This window comes from Grammomys surdaster, unplaced genomic scaffold, assembly GCF_004785775.1.
Source record: "Grammomys surdaster isolate TR1022 unplaced genomic scaffold, NIH_TR_1.0 201, whole genome shotgun sequence".
Classification (NCBI taxonomy): Eukaryota; Metazoa; Chordata; class Mammalia; order Rodentia; family Muridae; genus Grammomys; species Grammomys surdaster.
Genome location: NW_021604646.1, coordinates 9,043,706 through 9,057,405, shown reverse-complemented (window position 1 = coordinate 9,057,405; position 13,700 = coordinate 9,043,706). Strand labels below are relative to the sequence as shown.

At 43.9% G+C, this 13,700-nt stretch overlaps 2 protein-coding genes across 2 annotated transcripts in view; both read right to left on the bottom strand.

Annotated features, from left to right (window-relative positions):
• Positions 1-3,869, bottom strand: part of Amfr (autocrine motility factor receptor) — a 38,498-nt gene extending 34,629 nt beyond the window's left edge. Inside the window, exon 1 of the mRNA XM_028770351.1 lies at positions 3,423-3,869. Within this exon, the coding sequence (XP_028626184.1) occupies positions 3,423-3,677 (255 nt within the window). The 5' untranslated portion in view covers positions 3,678-3,869. The remainder of the gene's footprint in view (positions 1-3,422) is intronic.
• Positions 3,870-6,699: 2,830 nt separating this feature from the next.
• Positions 6,700-13,700, bottom strand: part of Nudt21 (nudix hydrolase 21) — a 24,044-nt gene continuing 17,043 nt past the window's right edge. The window contains exons 6-7 of the mRNA XM_028770376.1: positions 12,414-12,528; positions 6,700-10,353 (exon numbers count right to left, since the gene is read on the bottom strand). Of these exons, the coding sequence (XP_028626209.1) occupies positions 10,332-10,353; positions 12,414-12,528 (137 nt within the window). The 3' untranslated portion in view covers positions 6,700-10,331. The remainder of the gene's footprint in view (positions 10,354-12,413; positions 12,529-13,700) is intronic.

The following is a 13,700-nucleotide window of genomic DNA, read 5'->3' as shown; positions in this document are numbered from 1 at the left end:
TTATCAACAATGAACCACTCTACATCTAACTACATATACATAAAAGTGTTGGGGCTGGGATGGCTGAGTGGTTAAAAGTACGTGTTGCTCTTGCAGAGTACACACTTGGTTCCCAGCACACATATAATGGCTCACAGCCACCTGGCACTTCTGTTCCTGAGAATCCAATGACACCTTCTGACCTCCAAAGACACTAGGCAGGTATGTAGTACACATTTATATATGCCAGCAAAACACTCATATGCATAAATCTTTAAAATATTTAAAAAACCTTAACTTGACAAATATTATGTCATCCTAATAAACACAGTAACTTCTCTATCGCAAATGCAAATATAAATATTGAGACAAGCATGGCGGCCCAGGCCTACAAGTCTATCACTGGGAAGGCTGAGGCAGACACTGGGACTGACAGCAGGCAGCACACTACTCTGTCCTAAGCAGCCAGAGTGGGTCTCCAAAACCAGAAAAGAAACAACACAAGCTTCAGCTGCTCAAAGGAACCTAACGTAAACCCCAAATCAGATGCCTCCAGGTACCCGAGACTCCTGCAAAGTTAACCCGTCAGCCCAGACTTCAAGCCTCAGAAGTATGGAACAAACTGAGTCTCCAAGAACCATAAAACAAAGGTTTGCTGCAGCAAGCCTGATCTGAACAGCCACTTCCTTCTCTTGGAGAACAGAGAAGAGCTATTTTAAAATGTTATCTGTGCTATACACACTACTAATTTCTCTCATAGGCAGAACTCCATTGAGTTAAAAAGGGTTTGCCAGACCATTGTACCAGAGCAGAAAAATGGAGCACTCATGTCCACCATTGGAGACTTCATAAACAGGCATCCAGTGGACCCACAGGAGGTGCGAGAGCATCAGCCCAGAAGGCTGATACATACCTGATATGTCAAGGTAACTTTGGATAAAAGTTCAAAGAATCATCCAGCTCAGGGAGAGAATAAAAAGCAGGTGCAGGTGTGAAACAAAAAGAGTATGTTCACGTATATACACTCGAAGCCATAGAAATGAACTGGGTAAAGGACCTGAAACGCTGGCTGTTTCTTAGCTTCCCACTTAAGGCCAGCACCAATAACAAGAAGCTGAAGGAAGCAGGAGGCAGGAAGCAGAGATTTCCTTTCGCTGTCTCTCACCTTTGTTTACTCTGACCTTTGAAATATGAACTTGTAGGATCTGCCTTCTAAAGTTTTAAGTTTAGAACTAACCTAACCAGTTCTGAAATCCCACCTACTTTTCTCATTCCATGGGGCAGAGGAGTGACAAACCAAAGACAGCTGTCATTGTCATAAGCCACAAGTTAGCCACACCTGGAGAGATGGAGCCTCAAAGGCTTCTCATCTGTCTCTCAGCAGGGCCACCTCCTCTTACCTCTGGTCTCCTTCCACCCTCTCTCAACTCCCTTTTAAGTCAGAAAAGCTGTAGTCAGTCCTTCCTCACACAGCACTCCTTTCTCCTACCTCGGAGCCCCACTGGGTTTCATGTGTGTTCTCTCCTCAGCTATCATAAGTTGCCTTATTTACATATGAGTCATTTGAGGGTAGGGGGAAAGTACTGTTGGCAGCAGTGTCTTCCAGAGTGCTGCAAATAGCACCTCGGAAGGTATTGATCTGCCTGTGCTAATACCAAAGCTCCTGAGATACTACTGCATGTGGTCTACAAAGACAAGTTCTAGAGAGTCAAACAAAAGAATAACTAGTAAGATTTGTGACTAGCAACTGACAAAGGACAGTCTTGTCTATCTTGCTTGACATTGGCAGACAATGTTTTGTTTTTATGGGGTGGGGTGGGGGGTAATGTCTAAGGCCTATGAATGGGGCTCAAGAAGCATCCATTTTGACAAAGGCCCACCACTACACTGTCACTCAGTGTTACCTGCCAGGTACAGGGAAGGTTTTGGAAGAGTGTCAAGCACAGCTGTTAAAGCACAAATTAAGTACTAAACGAAAAACAAAATTCACAGCACACACAAGATAGATGTGGGCAGACACCATGCATGCCAAAACTCCAGAGGTGATGGAAGAAAACCGAATAAACTTCAACTGAGAAATAAGGATTCAAAAGAGGGCAAGAAATGATTAATTTGCACGAGGTAAGACTGTACATAGAAAAAGAACATTTCTTAAAAACGACAACTCTCAGAAAAACCAAAAGGCCTTAGATTAATGTTTTATGTATTAACCTTGGAATTTGAACACAGGTTTTGCAAGAAGAAACTTACGAAAAAAAAATCATTAAACAATACTACTGGCTGTTCTATTAATGGTTCCGGTTATCTCGGGCTTAAAACAAGGTATCAAAAACTACATACACTATAGTCTTCACCCTTGTCAAAAGCACTCCCAACATAATAATTCTAAGTTGTTTACCCTAAAAATGAATGGACAGTTCATCTTTTCACGGTAGAGAAAGAGGAACTTCACCCTTCACTGCCTTCTATGAAACTATGTACCAAAGGACCAGGAGGCCTACTCTACAGCCCACGAAGTTCACAAATCCCACTGCCTCCTGATGAAGCACAGTGGGAATAATTACAACAAATGAGTTGTATATAGTTCTACAAACTTAGAACATTAACCCCTCAGTCATTTACAGCCTTCTCTAGGTGCCGTGCGAGGAGATAAGATCCCACCAAGCCATAGGAAATCCAAGTGACAATTTTTTAAATCCTGGAGCAACTTTTCATATTTCTGATGGTTTGTTTGAAGAGGCACTCAAGTGCAAGGTGAGAGCAAAATTTTCTCAGATCTGCCCAGCCTAAAATGATATAATAAACGAAGCCAGTACTTGTGCCATGTGAACGTTGCTTATCTCGCACCGGCAGACAAACTAGAACCCTTGTTTTAAAACGGATCGCTAAACGGAGAAACCGAGTTCAAAGGAAGCGCTGCCACACCAATCCGAATGTTTTGCTGCCTTCTGTCAAAACGGAACAGTCACGAACCATCCGGGGGGGAAAAAGAAAAAAAGGACGTAGCTGGTCTGTTTGCTTCGTTAAATAGCGCCCACCCGGGCTATATTCCATTGCCAAATAGCAACATTTCGAAGTTGTTTTGTGAAGTGTAAAATGTCCCCCTAACTCTCGGCCTTCTCTTCATCGGCAAGCCGCCCCCAACAACGCCGAGCTAAACCCGGCTTGTCTCGGCTCCTCACAGCCTCGGGTCGCCGCGTCCCGCCGCCCTGGAGCCCAGGGGCCGGAGCGCCCTTGCCTCAGCTGTTCTCCCCGGCAGCCCGACACCTTCCCTCCGCGGCCCGCCACGCTCGCAGAGCCGCTGGGCCTCGAGTCCCACGCGAGGGCCGGTCCCCGGGCCTCCTCATCCAGGGTCAGGGCCCGGCCACGCCCCCCTGCGGATAATGGGTGACATGGCGGCTCCCGCCCGCCCGCCCCCGCGCCCGGCCCGCAGCCTCGCTCACCCACACAAACAGGCTGTCCGACAGCAGGTACTGGGCCACGTCTCGGGCCCGGGGGCCGCTGGCGGTCGAGCTCACCGGCACGAACGCCTCGGGCTGTAGTGGGGCCGTTATCGGCTCCTGCTCGCCCGACCGGTCCTCGGGCTGACTGAGGGCGCGGTAGGCGCTGACGATGGTGCCCAGCAAGGCCAGGCCGCTGAGGCCCGTGTAGGTGCGGAGGCTGGGCCACGGGAAGCGCTCGAGGAAGAGCAGCGGCATGGCGGCGGCGGCGGGCTCCGGCGCCCGAGGCTCCCCGCGCTGCGGCCAGGCGCCTGCGGCGGCCTCGCGAAAGGCGCCCACGGGCTCTGGCGTCGCTGCCGCCGCCGCCGCGCCGGGCCGGGCCGCTCCTAGCTGCTCGCGCCGCTCCGCCCCGCGCCGCTCCCGCTGCTGCCCCTGCCGGCGCGGAAGAACCTCGGCGGAGTCGGGGCGGGCCGCCGCCCCTAGCGGGACGCGGGCGGGACGGGCGCGGGGGCGCGGCCTTCGTCCCCCGCCCACAGCCGGCGCGCTGCAGTCCCGAGGGCACAGGACCCGGCCTGGGGCCCCACGTCCCGGCCCCCTGCAGCATCCTTGGCGACCCTGGGCCCACTGACGCCACGGACTCGCCCGAGCCGGGCTCTAGGGTGAGCCCAGCCCTTGGGCAATGACAGCAGGCCTGTGTGCGTGGTCAGGCAGCAGGGTGCGGGACCCATACACCTGGCCATTTGTCCCTTGTTCCTACCCGGCAAAGCAGGTAAACCCTCCATTCCACCACCGTGTAGACTAGAGGCTTCTTTGGTGTTCTAGAGAAGGGACATAATGCTTAAGAAATAATAGAAGCCTTGACATAGAATATTTTTAAAATAGAAGCCCTGAGATAGAATATTTTTTAAACGGAGGAACCAATTTAACGGGAAATAAAAATCCGTTCCCCTTTATGCTACAAGTGAGAATGTCAAATGCTGCTAAGCTTCTTGGAAAATACCTGTTCCTAAAAGGTAAACCAAGGGGTGACCGTTCATCCTGGCAGTTACACAGCTTGTTTAATAAGCAACCAAGAGAACTCAAAACATACACCCACACAAAGTCCCTACATAGAGGTTGACAGTAGCATTATTCCTAATAACCCAGAGGGGAAACTCCAATGGAATATTGTGTTTGAAAATAAAGTACAGATACATGCTACAATATCAGGGGACTTTGAAGTATGTCTGAGTCAAGCCACACACACCATATCTAAATTCTACGTGATCGCCCTGATAAAGGCAAATGCATGGAACGTAGAGTAGAAGGGGAGTTTGAGAGAACTGGAGGTGACAGCTAAAGAAGTGACAGGTGAGGTACTAGTTTCCTGAAGTGAGAATGTCCTAAAATTGCTGTTATACAACTAGGAATACAAAGTCACTGAATTGTACACTATAAACAGCAAGTTACATCTCTATATGTGAGTTACATAAGATAACACAGGGCACACTCTTTTTAATCACGATATTCCCAAGACATGTGTTAGTGCCCATCCCAGGATGTATGCTCTGTAAACAGCTGTTAAATTTTCCCAAATTTTCTAAAGGAAAATTTTTTTCCATGCCAAATATTTCTATAGATTTTTTTTAAGACTGAAAATTAACCACTTTGTTATAATTCTTTAAAACACCTCGTCATGAAATGGGTCTTTGTACAATACAGTTCCCTTTGGTTCTCTTCCCCAGTCTTTTGCAGCATGGCTCAGGGGATGAAACATTTGCTACAAAGCCTGATGACCTGAGTTTGATTCTCATAACTCCAAGTTGTCCTTGGACTTCCATATCTGTCTCCCAGACACATAACTAAATGTAAAAATAAAATACCAAGCCTTAACACTATTGCCCAAATAATGGAAATCTTTATTCTGAAGAAACGAGGGTGGTAATTTTCCAGAGAAGTGTTCTTCTTTACAAGGTCAGATCTGAGTCATGGTGATTTTTAAACCATTCATTTGTGATTCACATTCGATGTAAGCCACAAAACAGCAGTATTAGATACCAAAATTGTCCTTTCATATTGCTGATAACAAAGCTGCCTTCTTTAATCTCAGAAGTTTGGGCTCTCTGAAAATCCAACATGTATAACATGAAATTAACCCAGCTCAGCTACATTTTAAAACAATGCAAAAGATTTTGGATGGCTTCTGTTTTGAACAAGAACAGTCATTGTTCTATTTCTTTATACCTTGGGAAAGTACTTTGCACTTCTTCCTTCCCTCGAGGACCTGTTTGAGATACTTGTTCTCAGTCTAACCCAGTCTGGCCTCCAGTTTGAGACAATTCTGCTATCTGAATCTCCTTTTAGGTTAGAGAATGGAAGGCATGAACTACCACACTCAAACATCTTCTGTCTCTTTTTTCCTCCTCCTTCCCTCCCTTCCTCTCCTCCCTCTGCACTTCTGGAAGGTTTAAAGACAGGGTCTTGATAGTCTTGAACTTCTGAGCTTAAATGATCAGCCTGACTCAACTTCCCAAGAAGCTAGGACTTTGGAGCATGCCACAGGCCCAGTGCAAGAAGGACTAAATTCTAAAGTCCTTTTTAAAGATCATGTGTATTTGTGTGTGCCTGCACAAGTTTATGTGTATCATGTGTGCAAGAACCCACCAGGTTTCAGATCCTCTGGAACTGAAATCACAGGCAGTTGAGCTGCCATGTGTGTGCTGAGAATTAAACCTGGGTCTTCTGGGAGTAGCCAGAGCCTTAACTGATGAGCCACCTCACTAGCACCCACTCTAAAGTCTTAACCAGAAGCCAGATCAAAGCCAGGAGCTCCCACTTATAATCCTGCAGATAAAGAAACAGTCCTTAAGGATTATGAACAAACAGGTAGTTAACACAATTGTGTATCCAGTCTTCAGGCTCTGAATTCAAATGACTCCATCAACTGCAGGTAAATGAAATCTAAGGACATGCTACAAGAAAAAAGGGAAGAAATATCCAGGCAAAGGTGGCTCACGCCTTTAGTTGCAGCATCTGGGAGACAGAGGCAGGCTGCTGACCTCTGAATTCAAGTGGGTTCTAGGACAGCCAGGGACACATAGAGAGAGCCTATCTCAAAAAAGGGGTTGGGGGGCAACACTGATCAATAGTTCAAACCATCAGGTCCTTCCCACTATACCAACGTGGTCCCTTACCCAATGGACCTCAACACAGACAAGGAAGCAGAACTTTGCAGGATCACTATTGGTATTCTAAGTTGCGCAACCCTCCACCACTCAGGACTATGGCAAACAATTAGTCATTCAGTTTTAAATGTTTTTATTGAAATAACAGTGAAATAAAATTTTTAAAAAGAACAATGATCATTTTTGATCAAACTTTTGCTTTACAAATATAAAAAACATAACCCCAAACTCCAGTTTCTTTATACATTCCTATAAACAAACCAGGTTCAAGTTCTCAAAAGCACAACTGTAAATGGTGCTTGTATTCTATACATGAACATAACAACCAATGTCTCCAATTTCCTCCAACTTAATTTCTAAAATACAAAGTGGACTTAACTGGCTTAATCTTGACATATTTGGTTGGTTTTTCCCCCCTCAGACATGTGTGTGTGTGTGTGTGTGTGTGTTAATAGTAAGATGAATTTAATTGTTCCAGATGAATTACAGCTTGTATTTAAACAGAGGCAGACTCCAGTGAGTCCAGTTTAACCCAAGTAAGTGATAGAAAACAAGTGGAATGTGTTGGAAAATCTCATCTTAAGCTACGAAAGCTAAGCTGCTTTAACACTGGAATAGAAAACTGAAAACTCTCTGCAGTCAGCAATCCATATGCTGTTCCAAACACTAAGAATTAGTAAAAGCCTTTAAGTTTGGGAAGCTGAAGGCACAAAAAAAAGTCATTGTTGTAAACTTGCAGCCAACGTGGATTCCAGAACAGCAAGTTCAATGGATAAGACAGACTAAAGCCAAGAGAAGAGCAGATGAAAGCCACAGCTTGGAGAGATCGTCATGCAGGAAACTGTGTAAGGTGCCCGTGAGAGAGAATGGCCACTAGACTAACACTTTATAGACCACCTTAAAGAACCACGAGGGGCTGGAGACTTGACTCAGCCATTAAGATCACTGACTGCTGGTTACTCTTTAGGGGACAGGAATTTAGATTCCCAGCACCCACTTGGCAGCTCACAACCATGTCTGACTGCAGTCCTGGGAGATCTGATGCCCTCTTTCTGGCCTCCATGGACACTCTACACACATGGTACACGAAAGAATCACACCCAGACATTTTCTTAAAATACAAACTAATATGCAGAACCTGTGCCATTTAAGTGTTGCCTATTTTTTTTGGCAGAGGGGAAGGTCTTGAGACAGGGTCTCTCTGTGTAGCTGTGGCTGTCTTGAGCCTTGCTTTGTAGACCAGGCTGCAGAGACCTACCTGTCTCTGCCTCCCAAATGCTGGGATTAAAAGCCTGCATGCACTTTCACCAATGGCACTGTTGCCTACTCTTAAAAAAAAGACATCCTAATTGTCTTCCATCAATTGGGATTTTTTCACTTCTCCAAAAGAGTAGGCGGTTTTAACTAGGGTTTTAAACAACTGAATAAGCTTTTTCATTTTCTCCTTTTACTAGTATGTACTACTAGCTTTAATAAGAAAATAATGCAATAGAGCTTTCATTTGTAAGAAACATTCAGTTTAAAATATGTCAGTTGTTCAAGGGCTTATTTTAATACTCTCCAATATTTAGAATATACATGGTTGGAATGACACTCTAAGACTTACATCTTAAGGGTGATGTTACAGATCAAAGAACCCTTGACACCCGTGCTCTCTTTGAATGACTTTGAAAGAACACATAAAATCTATACCTCTCTGATTCATCACTGTTCATTAGGAAACAAGAGGATTGGGATCCAACTGTAAATTGACCAAAAAGCTTTAAAACTTTGTGTTTATGTGTTAGGAATGTGCTGTTTAAAACCAATACCCTTACATCCCATGGTTACAACAGCAGGTAACTTAAAGTCTCAGAATAGGAATGGCTGGCTCGAACACTCAGAAAAGCTGGAAGAATCTGAGCCAAAACCTAAGTTATAAAGGGCTAGAGTGGATTAGAAGTGAGTGCTTCTGCTCAAGCACCGCTTTCTGACAGCATTCTGTGAATCTCCAGCAGGACATTCGCCCCTCTCCACCTTCCCTGAACATCAACACAAACACCTAAAACCGCAGATGACTCTAAATAAATTTGAATGAGTTTAATTCCTCAGCCACTCTTGACCTAATTGTCAAAGCTAAACGGGAAGAAAATATTTACATTTGCTCTTGCCCAATATTCAGGAGACATACCTTGTGTTAGACAGCATAAAGTGTGAGAACTAATCAAGCTTATTTCTGACTATTAAAAATGTTAAACTGGCTACCTCTTGTAAGTTTTCTTTCATTACATTAAGCCTACAGCCAACAAGTCTGCAATAAAGCAACTACAGTGACCACAGTGACACAACCAGCCAAGTCCTTTACCTTTTTTCTTTTTCAGATTATTTTTATGAGTGTTTTGCCTTCATGTAAGTATCTGTACCACGTGTATGCCTGGTGCCCAAGGTCAGCCATGTCAGATCCTCTGGAACTGGAATTACAGGTGGCTGTGAGCCACCACGGGGGTGCTTAGAACCAAGTCCAAGTCCCTATGCAAGAGCAACTCTCCAGTCTTAAAGCTTTGCTGAGGTAGGGTCTCACTATGTACCCATAGCTGGAACTGGAGAGATCTACTTGCCTTCGCTTCTGGAGTCCTGGGATCAAAGATGTGTGCCTCCACTCTTGACCACTTTTGTCCTGAAACTTTACTCCCATAATTTCATCCTAACTGTGCAAGCAGCGTACTAGAAGCTTAAAGTTGCTGTTTTCCTCAGGGTGACAAAACCTGTCCTGACCTCTAGAATCCAGCTAATTCAGACTATTCCTTTGTTTCTATTATTTTTGAGGTAGGGACTTGCTAAGTATCTCAGCTATACTGGGACTCTTGAGCCTCTGGCATTAGGCACCAAGGTGCTGGGATCATTGGCGGGTACCACCATACCCAGCCTATTCTAAAATAGTCTGAAATGCTTTGCTGCTTACTAAAATCATGATTTGTATCATTATGTATGTATACAACACCTCAGATTCTCACAACTGTAACTCTCTAATCTCAGAGTTTAAAACCTCGTTGTGTTTGTTGTTACGGCTCACTCAGTAAGAAGCAATTTCACAGCAGTGCAAATAATCACTATCCCATTATATGAAGCAAAATACTGCAATGAGTTCTAGATGGACCTCTTTTTACACCAATTCCAATGGTTTTCAGTTTACCTAATCTTAAGGTTTCCCAAATGTTTAAAGTCTTGACTTGTGAAGTAAGGCCTAGAGAGTTATAAAATATACTCGGCAGATAATATACTGGGATTCCTTATAATGGAGTACAGTTTGGTACACACTGCACTTTTGACTTACTCAGATAAATTCAGTTCCCCAGAGTAATGGAAAGTCCTCATCACAAAGACCTGGGACAGTCTAGGCCCAAGGGCCCAGCACCTCACTTTACCTAAACCATGACCGTGTTTTAACATTCCCCAGTCTAAAGCAGGGAAGAAAGGATCCTCGGCTCTAAGACTTTTCAGAGTTTAATGAGAAACTTAAAAAAAAAAAAATACAAATAAGAAATTCACTTTCTTTAATGTACAAAAAAAAGTATGAGTAGAACAACAGTTAATGAACACTGTCACATGGTTAAACCACTATCTAGTTCATATTAATTTTACTCTTCAAACAGGAAGGTGGTGACAATTTAGGGAACAAGAGAAAACCAAAACTTGTTCTACAGTTATTCTTCTACATGTGTAAGCTGTGCTCACAGAGACGGCTTCTTTTACTTCTGTGTACAGGAATTCAGTTGTATATAAAATTGAACCTGCATTTTAAAAAACAGAAAACTTTTATTAAAAACAGTATTAGTTATATATAGTTTCCACCTTAAACAAGGACGTTACCTGGCCATTTCTTGCCTCCTGGCACGCTTAGCATTTCTATAGTAGGATGCAGTTTGACCTCACTTAAATACTACAGAAGTGCAGCTGAATACTTACCATGAGAAACATTAGGAGTGTAGCTTTGGTTAATTATGAATTACAAAGTTCCTTGAAGGCAGACAAAGTTCTTACATGTCCTTTGCTCTGTGTGCAATGTTCATGTGCACAGAATACAGCAAGAGGCCAAAGCAGAGGAGCAAAAGCTGAAGGATGATTAGTGACAACGGGAAAAAAGGCCAATTTTACACTCCCCAAGCTTCAATAGAAGCGAACCCCATGACTAGGGAGTTGTTAAACTAACATGTAATAAGTACTTCCAAATACTATGTTCTAAGCACTTCGTGTGTGCTGACTACGGTCCTATAAAGAAACTACCATCTTCATTTGCATATGAAGTATATGGCCAACAAGAGTAAGAGTTTGTTCCAAGTTTTACCTCTAGCAAGCACTGAAAAGAGCTAGAGAGATGGGGTTAAGAGCACTGGCCAGGGCCAGGTTCATTCTCAGCACCCAAAAAGCAGCTCATAACTGTCTGTAATATGTTCCAGGGATCTGAAACCCTCACGCAGACACACATACAGCAACACTAATACACATAAAATAAAAGTAAATCATAAAAAATGAGATTCAAATCCAAATACTGACTGCACAATCCAAAAGACTTGTCAGTCACACACCCACATAAAAGAGAGAGCACAAGCGTGCAAGTGTTCAGGTGCACACACATGTGAGCACAGGTGCCAGAGGCATCAGGCAGCTGTGAACTGCCCAGTAAGTGCTGGGAACTAAACTCAGATCCACTGAAAAAGCAATAAACACTCGTAATCACTAAACCATCTCTCCAGCACACAAGCCATACTCTTTTCTTCTTTTGTTGTTTGACACAGGGTCTCACTACATAATCCTGGCTGGCCTACAACTTACTGTGTAGAGCAGGCTGGCCTTGAACTCACAGTACAACTACCATGCCTAACCTCATAATAAGCAGTTTTATCTATGGTTGGCATTAAGAAACTAAACTAATAAAATCAATTTAGAAAATGCATACTTAAATGGGACATGGTGGTACATACTTCTGATCCCAGCACTCCCAGGAAGAGGCAGGCAGATCTCGGGTTTCTCAGACAGCCTGGTCTACGTAGTGAGTTCCAAGATAGCCAGGGCTATGCAGAGAGACCCTGTTGTGTTTTAAAAAAGGAAAGAAAAAGGAAAAGAAAAGAAAGAGAGAGAGAGAGAGAGAGAGCGAGAGAGAGAGAGAGAGCGAGAGAGAGCGAGGGAGAGCGAGGGAGAGCGAGGGAGAGCGAGAGAGAGCGAGAGAGCGAGCGCACGCCTATTTACCTAAAACCTCAGACTCCATATAAAACTATAGGGCTATATACCATTTGCCAATTCAGACCTAAGCGCAGTAAGCTCCAAAAAAAGAAAAAGAATATTTAAGTATCCACACCCCCTCCCCTTTTCTTTTTTCTTTTTTTTTTTTTTTGAGACAGGGTCTCTCTGTGGTACATGCTCTGGCTGTCCTGGACTTGCTTTGCAGACCAGTTCAAACTCACAGAGATCCACCTGCCTCTGCTTCCCAAGTGCTGGGATTAAAGGAGTGCACTGCCATGCCTGGTGATTGTTCCTACTTTTATACAGACCACTATTCTGTATTTTAAATACTATTTTACTATCTCTTCTTTGAATAGACTGTAAACTAACCATGGAAGACACCAGATCCGAGGAAGAACAGTTACATGTCAGAACATCATGCCATAATTTGAGTCTTCAGGTATTTTTAAGCATATTTTAATCTACTGATCACATACAGTGTAAAAATACATAAACTGTCTTTATTTTCCTTAAGCCTTAAAATTTGTGCAGTATCACCTCTCAAGTGGCTCCAGATGTCTTTAACTTGACATTTTACATAGTTGTATCAGAAATGTTCAACTTTGCATACCTGCTTAACAGCTGAGGAAGACTAGAAATGATGGGTCCATATCCCGGTGCATTGTCATACAGTTCAAACAATGGTGCAGCTACCAGCTTGTAATTTTTAGGGACTGCAAACAGGGCTACAAAACAAAACAGTATTCAATTTCCTTATCTTTCATATATATAATTTTTACTCCCACTTTGTAATTAATCAACAATTTTACATTTGAGAAAAGCTTTGACATGTGTGTTCACTCATGCAGGCACATGTGCAGGACAGAGGCCAGTATCAGGATGTTTTCCTCAAACCACCCTGCACCCCACCCTCTGTTTTTTTTTGTTGTTGTTGTTGTTATTGTTTGTTTGTTTTTGTGGCAGAGTTTCTGTGTACCCCTGGCTGTCCTGGAACTTGCTCTGTAGACCAGGCTGGCCTTGAATTTAGAGATTAAAGGTGTGCGTGTACTAGCACACCTGGCCCAATGTTCCCCACCACCACCTTATTTTTTGACAGTTTCTCAGTGAAGGTGGAGCTCACTGTTTTGGCTAGACTGGCTGGTCAGAGAAGTCCAGATGCCACCTGTCTCTCTGCTTACCAGTATAGGATTACAGAGGTACACCACCATGCCCATCTTCTTACATGGGCGCCGAAGAACCGAATTCGGGTTCTGATGATTGCAGTGAGCAATTTACCTGCTGAGCGATCTCCCCAGCTCTGAGAAAAACTTTTAAGGAAAAAGACAATTCTCATTACTCACTTTGGGTTGTCTGTGTTGTCTAGAGATTATAGACATATATTTGAAACATCCTCTCAAGAAAGAAATGCCATAAACAACTTTAAAAGGCTAACTGAAAATTGCCTTGGGTTTAGAACTTAATTTTTAATTCTCCTATAAAACTACTGTAAGAAATGGAGCCAGGCATTGTGACACTTCCACAGTCAAGAGGCTGAAACAGGAGGATCAAGATTTGGAGGCTTGCCTTCCAAGCACGAGGACCAGAGTTCAATCCCAAAACCCAAATAATGTATACTTGTAATCCTGGTGCTGGTAAAAGCAGAGAGAGGTGGCCACCAGTTTAACCTAAGTGGTGAGCTACAGAAATGAGAACATTCCTAAGCACACTCACAGTCAGGGAAGGAGAAGCGGATAGGCAGGTTGAAAAACAACTCAGCAGTTAAGAGCAATTGCTATTCTCCCAGAGGACGGGAGTTTAGTTCCCACACCTGCATGCGCACGCATGCACACACGCACGCGCGCACATATGTGCACACACACACACACACACACACACACACACACACACACACACACAC